Raw genomic sequence first — 14,062 nt, forward strand, 5'->3', positions numbered from 1 at the left:
AGGCCTATAGTAAAATCAATTACATACTTTCTTTTCACAAAAAGAAAAAAAGTGTAAATGTTTTTTTAGAATGCCCACCCGGTTCACCGGAGCTTAGCTCCGACTACATCCGAATCCGACCTGGGTAGCACACCTGGCTTATGGTGGGTGAGTCTCCCAACAAGAGTTTCTACATATGGTGATGCTCGAACTCGAGACCTCCCTTAAGTTGATTATCACTTTAGCCAACTCTTGTTGGGAGGAGAGAATGTTAAATTGAGTTAGAGGCTAGGGGGAAAAACATGGAATACACGTAAGGATATGTTTGTCCATTCATGTTTAAATGTGGGCGTTACCTAGTCGTTTAACTTATCACTAATTTTCCCCACCTTTGTTTATTACAAATGAATGAAATTATAATTAGAAATTTTCGAATAAACAGTAATAACTATTTCTTAAACAAAATGAATAAATCAATATATTTAAAATTTTTAATTGCGTAACACATGAAGTTAACCTATTATATTCATTACTTGGGAAACTAAACGTATGATTCTATATATTCACTCAAGTGAAGGCTAGAATCAAGTATTTTACCCAAAGCCAATGCAAGATTGGTAAGATAAAAGTATCAATCAAGGTTAAGAAGTAAGGAATAACTTTATTCATACATATTGAAAGGTTTGTGTGTGATAACAAGTAAACATCTAATTACTTTTACTCTAAACTTAGCAAGGAATAAAATGGTACACATTATTTAAAGGTTGCAAGATCAATGAAATAACAACCACAACACATCCAAAAAAAAAAAAAATCATATTATATAACAACATTTCTCTCTTTGATTCGACTACCACAAACAACCTTAGCCTTGACTTAAAAATCTCTTTTAGCCTTTGTCTTATAAAAACGCATAAGATGGTAGACTTAGCATTATATGTCTTAAAGGCAACGACTCAGTTTGTAGCTGCTCAAGCGTGGGAAGAGATAAGCCTTGCTTGGGGTTTCAAAGATCACCTTGAAAATCTCAAGAAAAAATTCTTGAATTGCCAGAACCTTTTAGAGGTTGTTGGAAAAGAAAAGCGTGATGTGGATAACCCCTTTGTGAAAGATTGGCTCCAACAAGTCATGAATGTGGCTTATTTTGCTGATAATGTTATGGATGACTACGCCTATGAAATGCTACGTAGGGAACTTGAATTGTGTAAGAACATCTTGCGTAAAAATAAGGTGTGCACTTTCATCACTCTATCGAAAAACCCCATAGTCTTCCGCTTTCGGATGACTCACAAGGTGCTTGAGATCCTTACCAAGTTCGATGAGTTGGACAAGGAGGCTAAAAGAATTGGTCTCAAACTAGTTAAGATAGTAGAGAAATCTACTAATTCCTCTCATAGTGTCGATGATGTCGAGAGGATAAACCTGGAGCATATTCGGAAAAATGCAACTGCTTCTGAATTTGTTGGGAGGGAAGAAGATAAGAAAAAGTTGCTAGAAATGATGTGCAGTCCAAACAATGATAAGGAACATCTCTCCACCATTGTTATTGTTGGGCTCGGAGGTAAATTTAAATATATATATGTGCTTTTGAATTTATTTTGTGTTTTTTTTTTTATTATTTTTTATCATGCTTATATGCTATATCATATTACATTAATTCAAAACTAAAATCTTTCCATATACAACACCAAGTACACAAAATTTAAAAACTTTTTTTAATTAATTTAAGGAAATTTTGATTTTTACCACCTTCCAATAACGACTTTGTCGAATTTACCACCTCCATAAAAAAAAGATTTACTTTACCACCACCAAAATTTCCAAAAAATCGATTTTACCACCAAATAACGGATTCCATCCATGAATCCGTTAGTAGGGCCCACATTTTGAACGTTTCTTCTTCATCTTCCCCGATCTTCCATGTCAACCAACCAGCAACGAAATCAACTACCACGGTTGGTCGGAATTTCGTGTGGGTTTCGCGTCTGGGTGGTGGTGGTTTTGGGTCGCGGTGGTTTCGCGTCTGGGTTTGGATGGTGGTGGGGTTGGTCGTAGCTGTTAGGTGGTGGCTAGGGGAAGGGAGGGGCTGGTCGTAAACGGGCAGGGGAAGGGAGGGGCTGGCCGTAAACGGGCAGGGGAAGGGAGGGGCTGGTCGGAAACGAGGAGGGAGAGGGATGGGGTGGTCCGAATCGGGGAGGGAGAGGGAAGGGCTGGTCGGAAACGGGGAGGGAGAGGGAGGGGGTGGTCGGAATCGGGGAGGGAGAGGGATGGGGTGGTCCGAATCGGGGAGGGAGAGGGAAGGGGTGGTCGGAATCGGGGAGGGAGAGGGATGGGGTGGTCCGAATCGGGGAGGGAGAGGGAAGGGGTGGTCGGAATCGGGGAGGGAGAGGGATGGGGTGGTCCGAATCGGGGAGGGAGAGGGAAGGGGTGGTCGGAATCGGGGAGGGAGAGGGATGGGGTGGTCCGAATCGGGGAGGGAGAGGGAAGGGGTGGTCGGAATCGGGGAGGGAGAGGGATGGGGTGGTCCGAATCGGGGAGGGAGAGGGAAGGGCTGGTCGGAAACGGGGAGGGAGAGGGAGGGGGTGGTCGAAATCGGGGAGGGAGAGGGATGGGGTGGTCCGAATCGGGGAGGGAGAGGGAAGGGCTGGTCGGAAACGGGGAGGGAGAGGGAGGGGGTGGTCGGAATCGGAGATGGTGGCCGGAATTGGGTAGGGGAGGTGGGGCTGCCGGAATTGGGTAGGGGAGGTGGGGCTGCCAGATTTAATTTTTTTTTTATTTTTAATTTTTTTTTTGTTTTTAATTTTTTTTTGTTTTTGTTTTTAATTTTTTTTAAAACTTACCCAATAATATAGCGACACGTGTGCAAAGTAGGCCCCACTAACGGATTTATGGACGGAATCCGTTAGTTGGAGGTGATTGGTGGTAAAACTGATGTTTTATTTTTTTATGAGGTGGTAAAGTAAATCTTTTTTTTTATGGAGGTGGTAAATTCGACAAAGTCGTTATTGGAAGGTGGTAAAAATCAAAATATCCTTAATTTAATTGCAAATCGATCTTGAAATAATTATATACTTAACTAGGTTAGGTCCTGAGCTACACACAATAATTTTCACTATCTATTGCTATCATTAGCTTAACATACACTATATTTAATATCAAAGGTTTTTTATTTTATTTTATTTTATACAATCACTAACTTTCAAAGGCCTAACATGAGAACTACAAAAAAGTCCTTTTTTTTTTACTAGTATGTTTTTCTTTAGTTTTTTAGTTCTCATGTTAAGTATTTGAAAGTTAGTAATTCTATGTCAAAAATAGAAAGGGGCAAACTATATTGGGACAAATTAATAAAATTGGGCAAACCTAATTGAGAAGGTGGGAGTAATTTGCATGGAATTTAAATCATGTTTTTATAATGGTGCCACTATTTCTATTAGTGGTTGACAACATTTTCTCACTATTTTCTTTCTCTAGCTTTGTAGGTTCTAATTTCTTTTAAAAAATGAGATCAATCTTTCATCCTTACAATATTCCCAACTATATAGACCTTCTTATCCTAATAGACATACTAATAATTCTTTCTTTCTTTTTTTAAAAAAAATGAATTTTTTCTAATTGTTGTGTACTTTCTACATTAAAAATATGTAATTGCATTATTTTATTGTTTATAATTAGGTCTTGGTAAGACAACTTTAGCAAGAGCTGTATACAAAGAACAAGAGAAAGTTGCAAAACATTTTGAAAAGAAAATGTGGATATGTGTGTCCGAAGATTTCAATGTTGAAAGAATTATGAAGGAAATGGTTGAATCGCTTTCATCGAACAAATGCGATTTGACCAACATGGAAGCAATTATACAACAGCTTCAAAAAGATTTGAAAGGTAAGAAGTTCTTGCTTGTACTTGATGATGTATGGACTGAAAATAGAGCCTTATGGGGATTATTAAAAGGCCAATTGAAGATGATTGAGGGTTGTCAAGGAAGTGTGATTTTGGTTACCACTCGTAGTAAAGATGTTGCAATGAGTGCAGGGGTTGAACCATATGAGTTGAAAGGATTATTAGAAGAGGATAGTTGGTCTCTATTTGAACAAAAGGTGATAAATATTCCTTCTCCTTCTCATAAGAAAGTAGGGCAAAGGATTGTTGAAAAGTGTAAGGGCGTTCCTTTGGCAATAACAACTATGGGAGGTTTACTACAATCGAAGGAAAGTGTACAAGATTGGGAATCAATAGAGAGAAATGAAGTATGGGCTACTTCGTCAGAAAATGATCCAAATTACATCCTACCATCGTTGTTTTTGAGTTATCAGCATTTACCATCGCTTTCTTTGAAACAATGCTTTGCCTATTGTGCAACCTTTCCCAAAGACCACATAATGGAGAAGAATGAACTGATTGATCTTTGGATTGCTCAGGGATTCCTTAAAACTGATACAAGCAACTCGACTATGACAATGGAAAAGACGGGCGAAGGTTTTTTTAAAATGTTAGTGAATATCTCATTCTTACAATTATTTGAAATTCGGGATACAGAGAACACAGCTACAGAAAACTGGTGGAAATGCAAGATGCACGATTTAGTGCATGATCTTGCAATCCATATTTTCGAAAAAGAGTTGTTAATTTGGGACGATAAAGCTGTTGATCGATACAATATATTCAATTATCACCATCTTGTACTATTCAACATTATTTTTATATTGTTGTCCAAAGTTAGTGTGTTTACCCAGTGGTATGAGTTCCTTTGTCTCTCTTAAGCATATAATACTATCTACCTTGACAGCCCTAGTTAGTCTACCGGATGATATGTTCAATGGGTCTAGGACTCTCTCTTCCCTTTGTGAATTAGTTATATATAGATGTCCCAAGTTGGTTTATTTACCTGATGATATGCTCAAGGGTCTTTCCTCCTTGCATACGTTGAGAATTGCTGATTGTGAGAGGTTAGAAAGTATCCCAACTAGTGTCACAGAATGCACATCTTTGGAAGATCTAGAATTATTTGGTTGTAAATCACTAAAGCATCCCATCCCAGATTTGAGTAAATTGCAGGGCCTTGTTTATTTGGATATAAGATGTGCAACTTCTTCAATGCCACTAGAGTGGATTCCACATCTTCCTCACCTTCGAAATTTAGAAGCTGAAGTGGAGCATGAAATAGAAAGCAGAGATAATACTCCTAGTCTTAGGTGTTTATCCTATTTGACGATGATCTGTAATGACAAGCACCACACCATCACTCCCCCACTCCATAAACACAATGACTCCCTTGTACAACTTACATTGAGAGAGAGATCAAAAAATAACCAGAAAAAATTCAATAGTCTGCCTCAACAACTACTTCAACTCCAGCTACCTAACCTCCAAATTCTGATACTTGATGGATTTGAAGAGTTAGAAAGAATTCCAGAGTGGATAGGCACCTTCTCATCTCTTGCACAATTGCTATTGCACAATTGCAACAAGTTGAGACATCTGCCAGCCAAAAAGCATCTCCCCCAAAATCTCAAAAGCATCACCATTGAAAATTGTTCAATTTTGAAAGAAAGAATAAGTGCCAAAGATGATAGGCCTGATTCTGGATCTGAATGGCACAAAATCTCAAATATTTCGTATATTGAGATCGATGGTGAAATTATACAAAACCTCTGAAAATGATGGAGCATGGAGTCTGCTTGTATCCCTACCTACAACAAGGTTCTTTTTTTTTTTTTTTATCTTTATTTATTTGATGGAATAAATTTTACTTACTGTATAAAATACTAGCTCGATCTCAACAAAATTATCTTTTCCATTTCTAATTGACAACAATTTCTCTTTTTCGGAGCAGAAGCAATTGGATAATTCGATTAAATCGTTCGATGAGGCATTGATGGTGGTGTTGCAACTGATTGATAATGACGGTAATGAAGGGATTTATTTATGCTTAAATTTGATAAAGTAGGGGTAGTCATTCTTTAATTAATTTTTATGTTAATGGGTTACTTGATTTGGGTGTTTTAATATCTCCGTTTTGTATACAAGTACTCCGTATTAAACCACTTTTCAACGTTTGCAAGTCGTGCAGTTATGATGAAAATGTTAATTACGACGTCTAATTGATGTTTTATCAAAATTGGTTTTAGCAGCAGTTAACACTCATTGACTAACTCTGGACCCGAAGATAGTCGAAGTGAAGGTTGTGATGTTGGGCTTACAAATGGATGCAAAATTGATTGCCGTTGAAGGAGATTGATGCAAGTAATAAATCAATGCAAAGCATTATTGGACTTGGTAGTGATGACTCTTACTTGAGTGTAAATTATGAGACAAGTATCAAACTTAGTTAATTTGTTTGGTCATTTTATTTTTAATAATGTACTTAGAGATGATAATGTACTAGCACATACACACATGTGTAATCCTACATTCCTACTAATTAATTAAATTGCTGTTATTGATGCTAAAAGCTAGTTACCCTCGCTTTATATTTCAATTAATACGAGTCAAGAAAATCTTGATTTTGTAACTATTTCAACCTTATGTTGATCAAAACTTTGATTTATTCTTCAAAAAAAAAAAAAAAAAAAAAACTTTGATTTAAATTTAATCAAGTGTGGTACATAATAGCTTGCTGCCTTGCTTAACGGATTGAGCTCAACCAATATCACCACTACTTTTGTCCTCGTTGCTTAAAAATTATGCACATAGTTTAACAAAAAAATTATAATCGAGTGGTCATTCAATGCTATTACTTCAAATTATTGTTAGTTTTACACTTTTACTTAAAAAAAAACAAACAAAAAACACACACACAAGGACCGATGTATTCGAACCAATAAGGCATGTATATGCTAAATATTTTAGATCTAATGTGCTTTATTGCAACCTTTGCTACAATGATATATTTGTTGGTGCTAATTAGGAAAGAGTAAAATCGATTACCTCTTCGGCAAAGCAATTAGGTAAGACAAAAATGCGATTCATGGTTAAGAAGCAAGGGATAACATTAAGTACTTTATCCCAAAGCTAAGTATTTAGGAGGATTTTTTGTCAGATATAGTACTACCTAATAAAATCTAAAATTTGTAAGAAACTACAAAAAAAAAAAAAAAAAAAAAAAAAAAAAAAAAAAAAATTGTAAGAAACTACTCCCTTCGTTTTTAAATACTTGCTCCACTTTCCATTTCCGGCTGTTTTTAAATACTTGCCCTATTTTCTTATTTGGAAAATTTTTATAATATTAAATTAAAATCTCTCACCTAGTGCCCCACCATGAATCATATTTCATTAATTTCGTATTCTCTTTCCTCCAATTCTCTCCACTACTTTTCTCTTTTACAATTTTTAATTCTTCCACCTACCCTACTACCTCCATATTTTATTACTTTCTCCAATTTCTCCTAAAACTCTGCACATGGAGAAATAGAGCAAATATTTAAAAACACAGTGAGGTTCCATTAAAAGGTAAAAAGTTGTAAAAGACCACATTTAACCTGATTTCCACCGTTGATCTAATTTTTCAGGTATTAACCCACCACAAACACCCCAAAACCATTCGCTTTCACCCCTAAAACCAATACAACTCGCTAAAAATTGCCTCCACCAAGCTAAAACCACCCTCCAACCCCAAAGTGGGCGGTTTTGGGGTGTTTTGTGGTGGGTCAATGCTGGAAAAATTGGTCTATGGTGGAAATTCAGCTAGAGGTAGTCTTTTACAACAATTTTCCTTTAATTAGGTTGTTTTTTACAATATTTTTTTTATATTAGGTAGTTTCTCACAAATCTTGGGTTTTATTAGGCAATTTCTGACAAAAAAATCCATTTTAGAATCAAAAGACTTGTGGTGTCAACAGTCAAGTTTAGGGTTTAGGGTGTTGATATTGCCAAGGCAAAAAAATCACTTTCAAGGCTAAATTATCTATTATTGGTTGTAATCTAAAAGAATCTATAAGTATCAAACTTGTTTATTCAATAAAATATTTTTTAATCTTTTAATAGTCTTTTATTGCTAATAATCTTGTATTACCTATAATTTTTAGTAGCTAAATATTCCGATTAAAAATTTTTCAAACTCCACCAACTGATTATTTTTTTCAAAATCCTCCATTAAGTCAATACTCTCACAATTTACTAGTCCTTGTACCGAATTTATATACTTCTTAATTTTTATCTAGCCCATGGTTGTTTTGGGTGTTTTTGTCCCTTGGGAGAGTTACAACTCGAAGACTGGTCTTGCTGACTCTGTACCTGCAAAAACAACGGAGACACCGGTTGGGTGGTGCTCCGCCTCCAACGCTCAAGTTAGTAACTTGAAGGAGAATGAAAAGTGCGGAAATTTAGGTGGGGATCTGCTTGGATTCCAAGCTCAGGTGTTCTCTGATGAGAGAGAAAGTAGGATGTAATAAATGATAGTAAATTTTCTGAATGTCCCCCATTTTGGGGCAATATCTCCCTATTTATAGGGTCCTTGGGAAAAGTGCCCCTTCCTAGGTTATTTTACCCTAGGACTGATGGGCTGCGCTGCCAAATAGCGGATTTTTGGGGAATTGGGCCCTTGAAGGCCGCAACTCTAAGGGAGTATCTGGAGAGGCCACGTGTCAGCTGGGGATTGGTCAAGGGTGACCTGCCAGCCTCTGACACGTGGCACCTCCTCATTGGTCCACTTGTCAAGGGTAAAAATACCCCAAACATTTGCCCCTCACAGGTGGCACGTGGCAGGCCACGTGGCGCCTGTGACACGTGTCAGCCCATGAAGGGTGAATAGTGAAAACGGCTATTTTTTGACAGTGGTGACGGGGATTCGTGCCGTTTCACCCCCTATAAATAGGGATTTACCCCCCCTCCTTCTCCTCTTCACTTTTCACAATCTTGACTTTCTAGAGAGAGAAAAAGAGTTTTCTAGAGAGAGGTGCTCTGATTCCGGTTGCGTTTAAGCAAGTTCAAGATTTCCGTGTGCTCTTTCGAAGTCACCCGGTCACCGGTTGCTTTGCCGTTTTCATATTTTTTCAGAACTCAAAGTAAGGTAACCATCCGTTTCCTTCTTTAAGTTTTCTTCTTTTTCCTTTTTCTTTAGCCTGTATACACTCATTTCCGGCTGTATACATTAACTTTTCAGAAAATAAAATGAACTCTCCATTTGCACACACGGCACTGCCTAGGACGCTCAGCCGGTCACCAGGGACGGCTGAGTCTAGAACCGGGGGTGCCTTGTCTGGAGTTTCTGGAGTGCTTTGCTCATCTCCGGCTTCTTCCCTCTCTGTGTCTGTGCAGGACACAATGGCTAGAACTAAGCAGACGGCTACCAAGCCTAGCAGGCGGCGCACTAGGGAAGTGCCCGCAAGTGAAGTTGTGAGGGAGGAAGACTACGAGGCGGCTGAGCAAAGTAACTCAACTGAGGACACCCCGTCTACTTCCACCAACAACGACTCGAGTGGAAACGGTGAGGAAACCGCCTCCTCTTCAGACCAAAGTAACTCAGCTGAAGAAGCGGCTGAGGAGCAGGAAGGATCCGGGGCAGAAGGAGAGAACCTTGCTGAGGCTTATCGCCAAACAGCAAAGAAAGAAGCAAACCCGGATCCTACTAAAACCCGGATGAAGCCTGGGGACAGGGCCCTTCTTGAAAGTGGCTTTGAGGCTTTCAAACAACAACACCCCTTTGGGGAAGATTGGGACATCATTGTCCCTCCGGCTGATGCTGTTTTAGCCTGGGGGGATGACATTGACAATGCAGACAATTACTTTTTCTGCTATGAGGCGGTAATAGAAGCCGGCCTCCGCTTTCCCCTTCATAGAGGCATCCGGAAGATCCTGAAGGGATATGACTTGGGAGTGTGGCAATTAACGCCTAACTCTTGGGTCAATATCCTTAGCTATATCGCCGCCTGCGAGCTCCAGGACATTGAGCCCAGCTTCACTGCCTTCGCCCATATGCACTACCTCAAGAGTGCCCCAGGCGGATATGGAGCGTGGTACACTATTTCCACGCTCCCGGAATATTTGATGACCTTGGACAAAGTGTCCAAGTGGGGAGGTTGGAAAGATAAATGGTACTTGGTCTCCTCCCCTCAAGTGAGGATAAACAAGATTCTCCGGCGCTACAACAAAGAGCCGGCTTTGGTGGGCCAGAAGTGCGTACGCCCAGCTCTTACTACCAAAGCCCGGGAGCAAATAATAGAGCCGGAGTTCTTCAAGACAACAACTGAGCCCTTGGGGGATGGGACTCACATAGTTGTTCCAAGAAACTGGATCCCCCACCCGGATTTCTTTGCGGATGAGAGATTCTTGTCCGCCTGCGGGTTGAGCCCTATGTTTCCAAAGGGTAGATACACTCACCCACCCGGCGGTCTTCCGTTTGCAATTTAAATTTCATTGCTTTGAACTTTTTCTTGCTCTAACTCTTTTATGTTTTTCTGCAGAGGAAGCAAGGAAAATGGTCGATCCGGCTAAGACCCCTTAAAAATATGCGGCTCTGCTCCGCAAAGAGAATATTATGGCCAAGAAGGCCAACATTGAGGCCAAGGAGGTCAAAAAAGGAGGGGTAAGATAATTCCAACTTCCCTTGAAATTTTCCAAGTTCTTTTGATTCCGGATGACTTATGGTTTCCTTGTGTTTTTGCAGGCTTCAACTGGCATCCTCCCCCGTTCCATGACAAAGGTCTTAAAAATACCTGGGGATGAGAACCTTCAAAAACCGGCTGCTAAAACTGGGAGGAAGACAACCCCAACGGCCTCTGGCGTTAACGCCAAAGGTTTCCCTACAACCGGGGGAAAGGGCCCCGAAGCCATGGCAACTCTGAGTGAAAACTCAGAGAAATCAAAGAAAAAGCCGGATGCTCATGAAGCATCGAAGGATGGCGAGCCATCCAAGGCTGCAGGTGGTGCTGCAGCCGCAGGGGAGGAGCCGGCGAGGGTCGACTCCAAAGGTAAGATTGAAATTCCTTGGCCGCTTGACTTTATGCACGTCAAGACTATGACTGACCCTTCCGGGGGGTCTGTAAGTAGCCGACAAAGAATGAATGCCAAATACGCTGCTAGCCTCTCACCAAGTCCTTCTTATGCTGCAGATGCTACTTCTGCCCCGGACCTGGCGGGGTTTGGCAAACGGATGGTGAGAACTCTCACCCAGTCGGAGAAGAACTCCATACCCAACTGCCACGAGGTCGACTTTGACCAGATTCTGGGGCAGCTGGCGGAGGTAAGTGAAACTTTCCCCTTATCTTTTTCATTTCTTTTCATTTCATTTTGTCTTTCAATTTTGCTAAGTGTTTAGATTCCCGGATGACCTTGATCAGGTTATGGTCCGGGTGGATGGGCTCCGGTTGCCTTTCCGGAAGAAGCAAGAAGAGGTAACTGATGCCAAGAGAAGGGCTCAAGCTAATCTCAACTCTACTGAATATGCCTATATAAATTTTGATGTTGAGATTAAAGCCCTCGAGTTGAAACAGGAGGAGCTGGTCAGGACTTTGACGGCTGCTAATGATGAAGCCAACAACAAGATCAGCGACTTGGAGCTAAAGCTGAAAACTGCCGGCTCCAACCTCAAGGCCTTGGAGGGGGCTGATCAGGAGAACACTGCCCTAAGGGCAGACAAGTCCCGGCTGACTGCTGAGCTTGCCACTCTGAAGGGCAAGCATGCTGAGGAGCTCGAAGCTGAGCAGGCCCGGCTCATCAAAGAGAATGAGCGGGACAATGAGATCCGCCTCCGATACGCTTGGGGGCTTCTCTATCCTGAAGTAGACTTTGAAGTCTACAAGCTGAGGTACAACTACGCCACTGAGGTGTACGATGCCAAGGTTCTCCAGGATCCTGCTCCGGCTCGCTTCAAGGAATGGGCCCTGGAAAACGGTGCTGAGGTTTCGGACACAGAGGAGCCGGGCCTGGACGAGATTATAAAGGAAGTGAACAAGGACAGCCAGCCTAAAGAGGCTGTGGTTCCGGATGATGTTCCTTCAACGACTCCAGCCCAGCCGGAACAGCCAGCAGCATAGCTCCCCTACTTCTCTGCGGCAGTAAGCCAACCTTTTGCTTTTCCGGCCTGTGCGCCGAGTAATTATGTAACTTTTATTTTTCCTTTGTCTCTGTATTCCGGATATGGATCCGGTTAACAATTATTCCTGGCCTTGAGCCAGTTTATTTAATGGAGTACACCGACCCAGTCGGTTTTCTTATACTTGCATAATTTTTCAATTTTTCAATTTTTTCACTTTTGCATATATACTCAATATATATACTTGTGGATTTGCCTGTCTGATGAAAAGCATGCGGCAGATTCGAATCCGGCTGTCCTTGCCCCTGGGCGGCTGTGTGGTTGGTTTTAATCTAAGAAAGGATTGATTGCCTTGGAAACTTCTCATACTGTTAAAGAGTATGGGATGTTTGTAAGGCAATCAATCACAATAGTGATTGCCCCAAACCAAGTACACAGCCGGACAAATGACATACACACAACCTCTGCCCCAGTCGGTATCAAACCGCCTGGGTATTCTTTATAGCCATTACGCAAAAAAGGGTTTGCCCTAAAAGTGCGCAACTTGGAGAGAATTTAACTAAGTAAAAACTTATGATGGTACTCCGGCTGATACTGGTAGGCAGCCGGAGCATTTACAACCAAATATTACTTAGTAGAAATAACACGGTCAGACAGCTATGAGTTGGCTATTTTAACCACTCAATCTTTGCCGCCTGCATGGGTATGTAGAACAAGCAAGGTGGCTGTTCTCTGCGACGATTGCACCCGGAGGGGTGTCGCCGGACGCCTGTATCCATATTGGAATAGACGAATTTGTGAAAATGGACAACCATCTGGCCCTTGGCCTCAGGTCTTGTTGTAGACCGGCTGATAGCCACTAAACGGTTTTGTGCTTAGCTTAAGAATCCGACTGTTAGCCTCTTGTCATTATGGACTTTTGATTTCATATACTAAGTATCAAACTTAGTTATCTGGCCATTGGCCTCAAGTTATTCATATATTAAATTTGCTACTGAACCTTTCATCATTAGTATGGGTAAACCCAGACGGATATAAAGACAATAAATGAAACAAAAGCACCTCTCATTAATACTTCTTGTTACAAAAAACTTTACAATACTCAGAAGTAGTACTTTTTTAAGTTGTCTACATTCCAAGTTCTAGGCAGGCGTCTACCGTCTGGGGTTTCCAGGCGGTATGTGCCATCCCTAACTTCTTCATAGATCCGGTAGGGGCCTTCCCAATTAGGAGTTAGCTTTCCAAGCTCATTGGCCCTACCGGTTGCCTCCATTTTCCGTAACACAAAATCGTCCACTTTCAAAGGACGTTTGTGCACTCTTTTATTGTAGGCTCGCGTCATTCTCAGACGGTATATCTCATGTCGCAAGGCAGCATTGCCCCTGCGTTCCGGGAGGGAGTCCAATGCCAGCCGTATGGCCTCCCAATTTGCCTCTTCATCATAGAGCATCACTCTGAGCGTAGGCTCATAGTGTTCAATGGGTAAAACGGCTTCAGCCCCGTATACCATGAGAAACGGGGTTTCTCCGGTTGATCCCTTGGCAGTTGTCCGGATGGCCCAAAGAACATGAATTAACTCTTCAGCCCAAAGACCACCGGCTTTTTCAATTTTCTTTTTTATGCCGTCTGAGATGAGTTTGTTTCATGCCTCAACCTGACCATTTGCTTGAGGACGGCCGACTGAGGCAAAGTAACTTGAGATACCCTGATCTCCTAACCAAATCTTGAGCTGAGGCGTCTCAAACTGAGGGCCATTGTCAAATACCATAGACATAGGTACCCCAAACCGGGTGATAATGTTCTTCCATATGAAAGAGATGACATCCTTTGTCTTGATATTCTTGACTGCCTCTGCCTCCACCCATTTGGTGAAGTAATCCACAACCACCAAGATATAGCGCTTCCCGCCTGGAGCAGGCGTATAAGGACCGAATATGTCCATGCCCCACTTAGCAAACGGGACTGGGCTGTGGATTGCCGTCAGAGCAGTAGCCGGGCGATGTATTAGCTTGCCAAACCTCTGGCATTTATCACATTTCTTCACAAATTCCTTGGCGTCTGCCTCAAGAGTAGGCCAAAAATAATGCCGCCTGGCTCTGACGGCTAGGGACT

General features: G+C 41.3%; 1 protein-coding gene and 1 long non-coding RNA gene across 2 annotated transcripts; both read left to right on the forward strand.

The window, feature by feature from the left end:
• The first annotated feature begins 793 nt into the window (after positions 1-793).
• On the forward strand, positions 794-4,777 carry LOC145585385 (disease resistance protein RGA2-like). The gene is made up of 2 exons (XM_081642088.1): positions 794-1,540; positions 3,655-4,777. Exons 1-2 carry the CDS (start codon positions 898-900, stop codon positions 4,737-4,739), a joined length of 1,728 nt encoding a protein of 575 aa, XP_081498214.1. The 5' UTR covers positions 794-897; the 3' UTR covers positions 4,740-4,777.
• An 89-nt stretch (positions 4,778-4,866) lies between these two features.
• LOC145585386 (uncharacterized) lies at positions 4,867-6,391 on the forward strand. The gene is made up of 3 exons (XR_014100643.1): positions 4,867-5,679; positions 5,813-5,885; positions 6,111-6,391. It is a non-coding gene; the product is annotated as an uncharacterized LOC145585386 (long non-coding RNA).
• Positions 6,392-14,062: the final 7,671 nt, after the last annotated feature.

Source organism: Chenopodium album, chromosome 16, assembly GCF_948465745.1.
Source record: "Chenopodium album chromosome 16, dcCheAlbu1.1, whole genome shotgun sequence".
NCBI lineage: Eukaryota > Viridiplantae > Streptophyta > Magnoliopsida > Caryophyllales > Amaranthaceae > Chenopodium > Chenopodium album.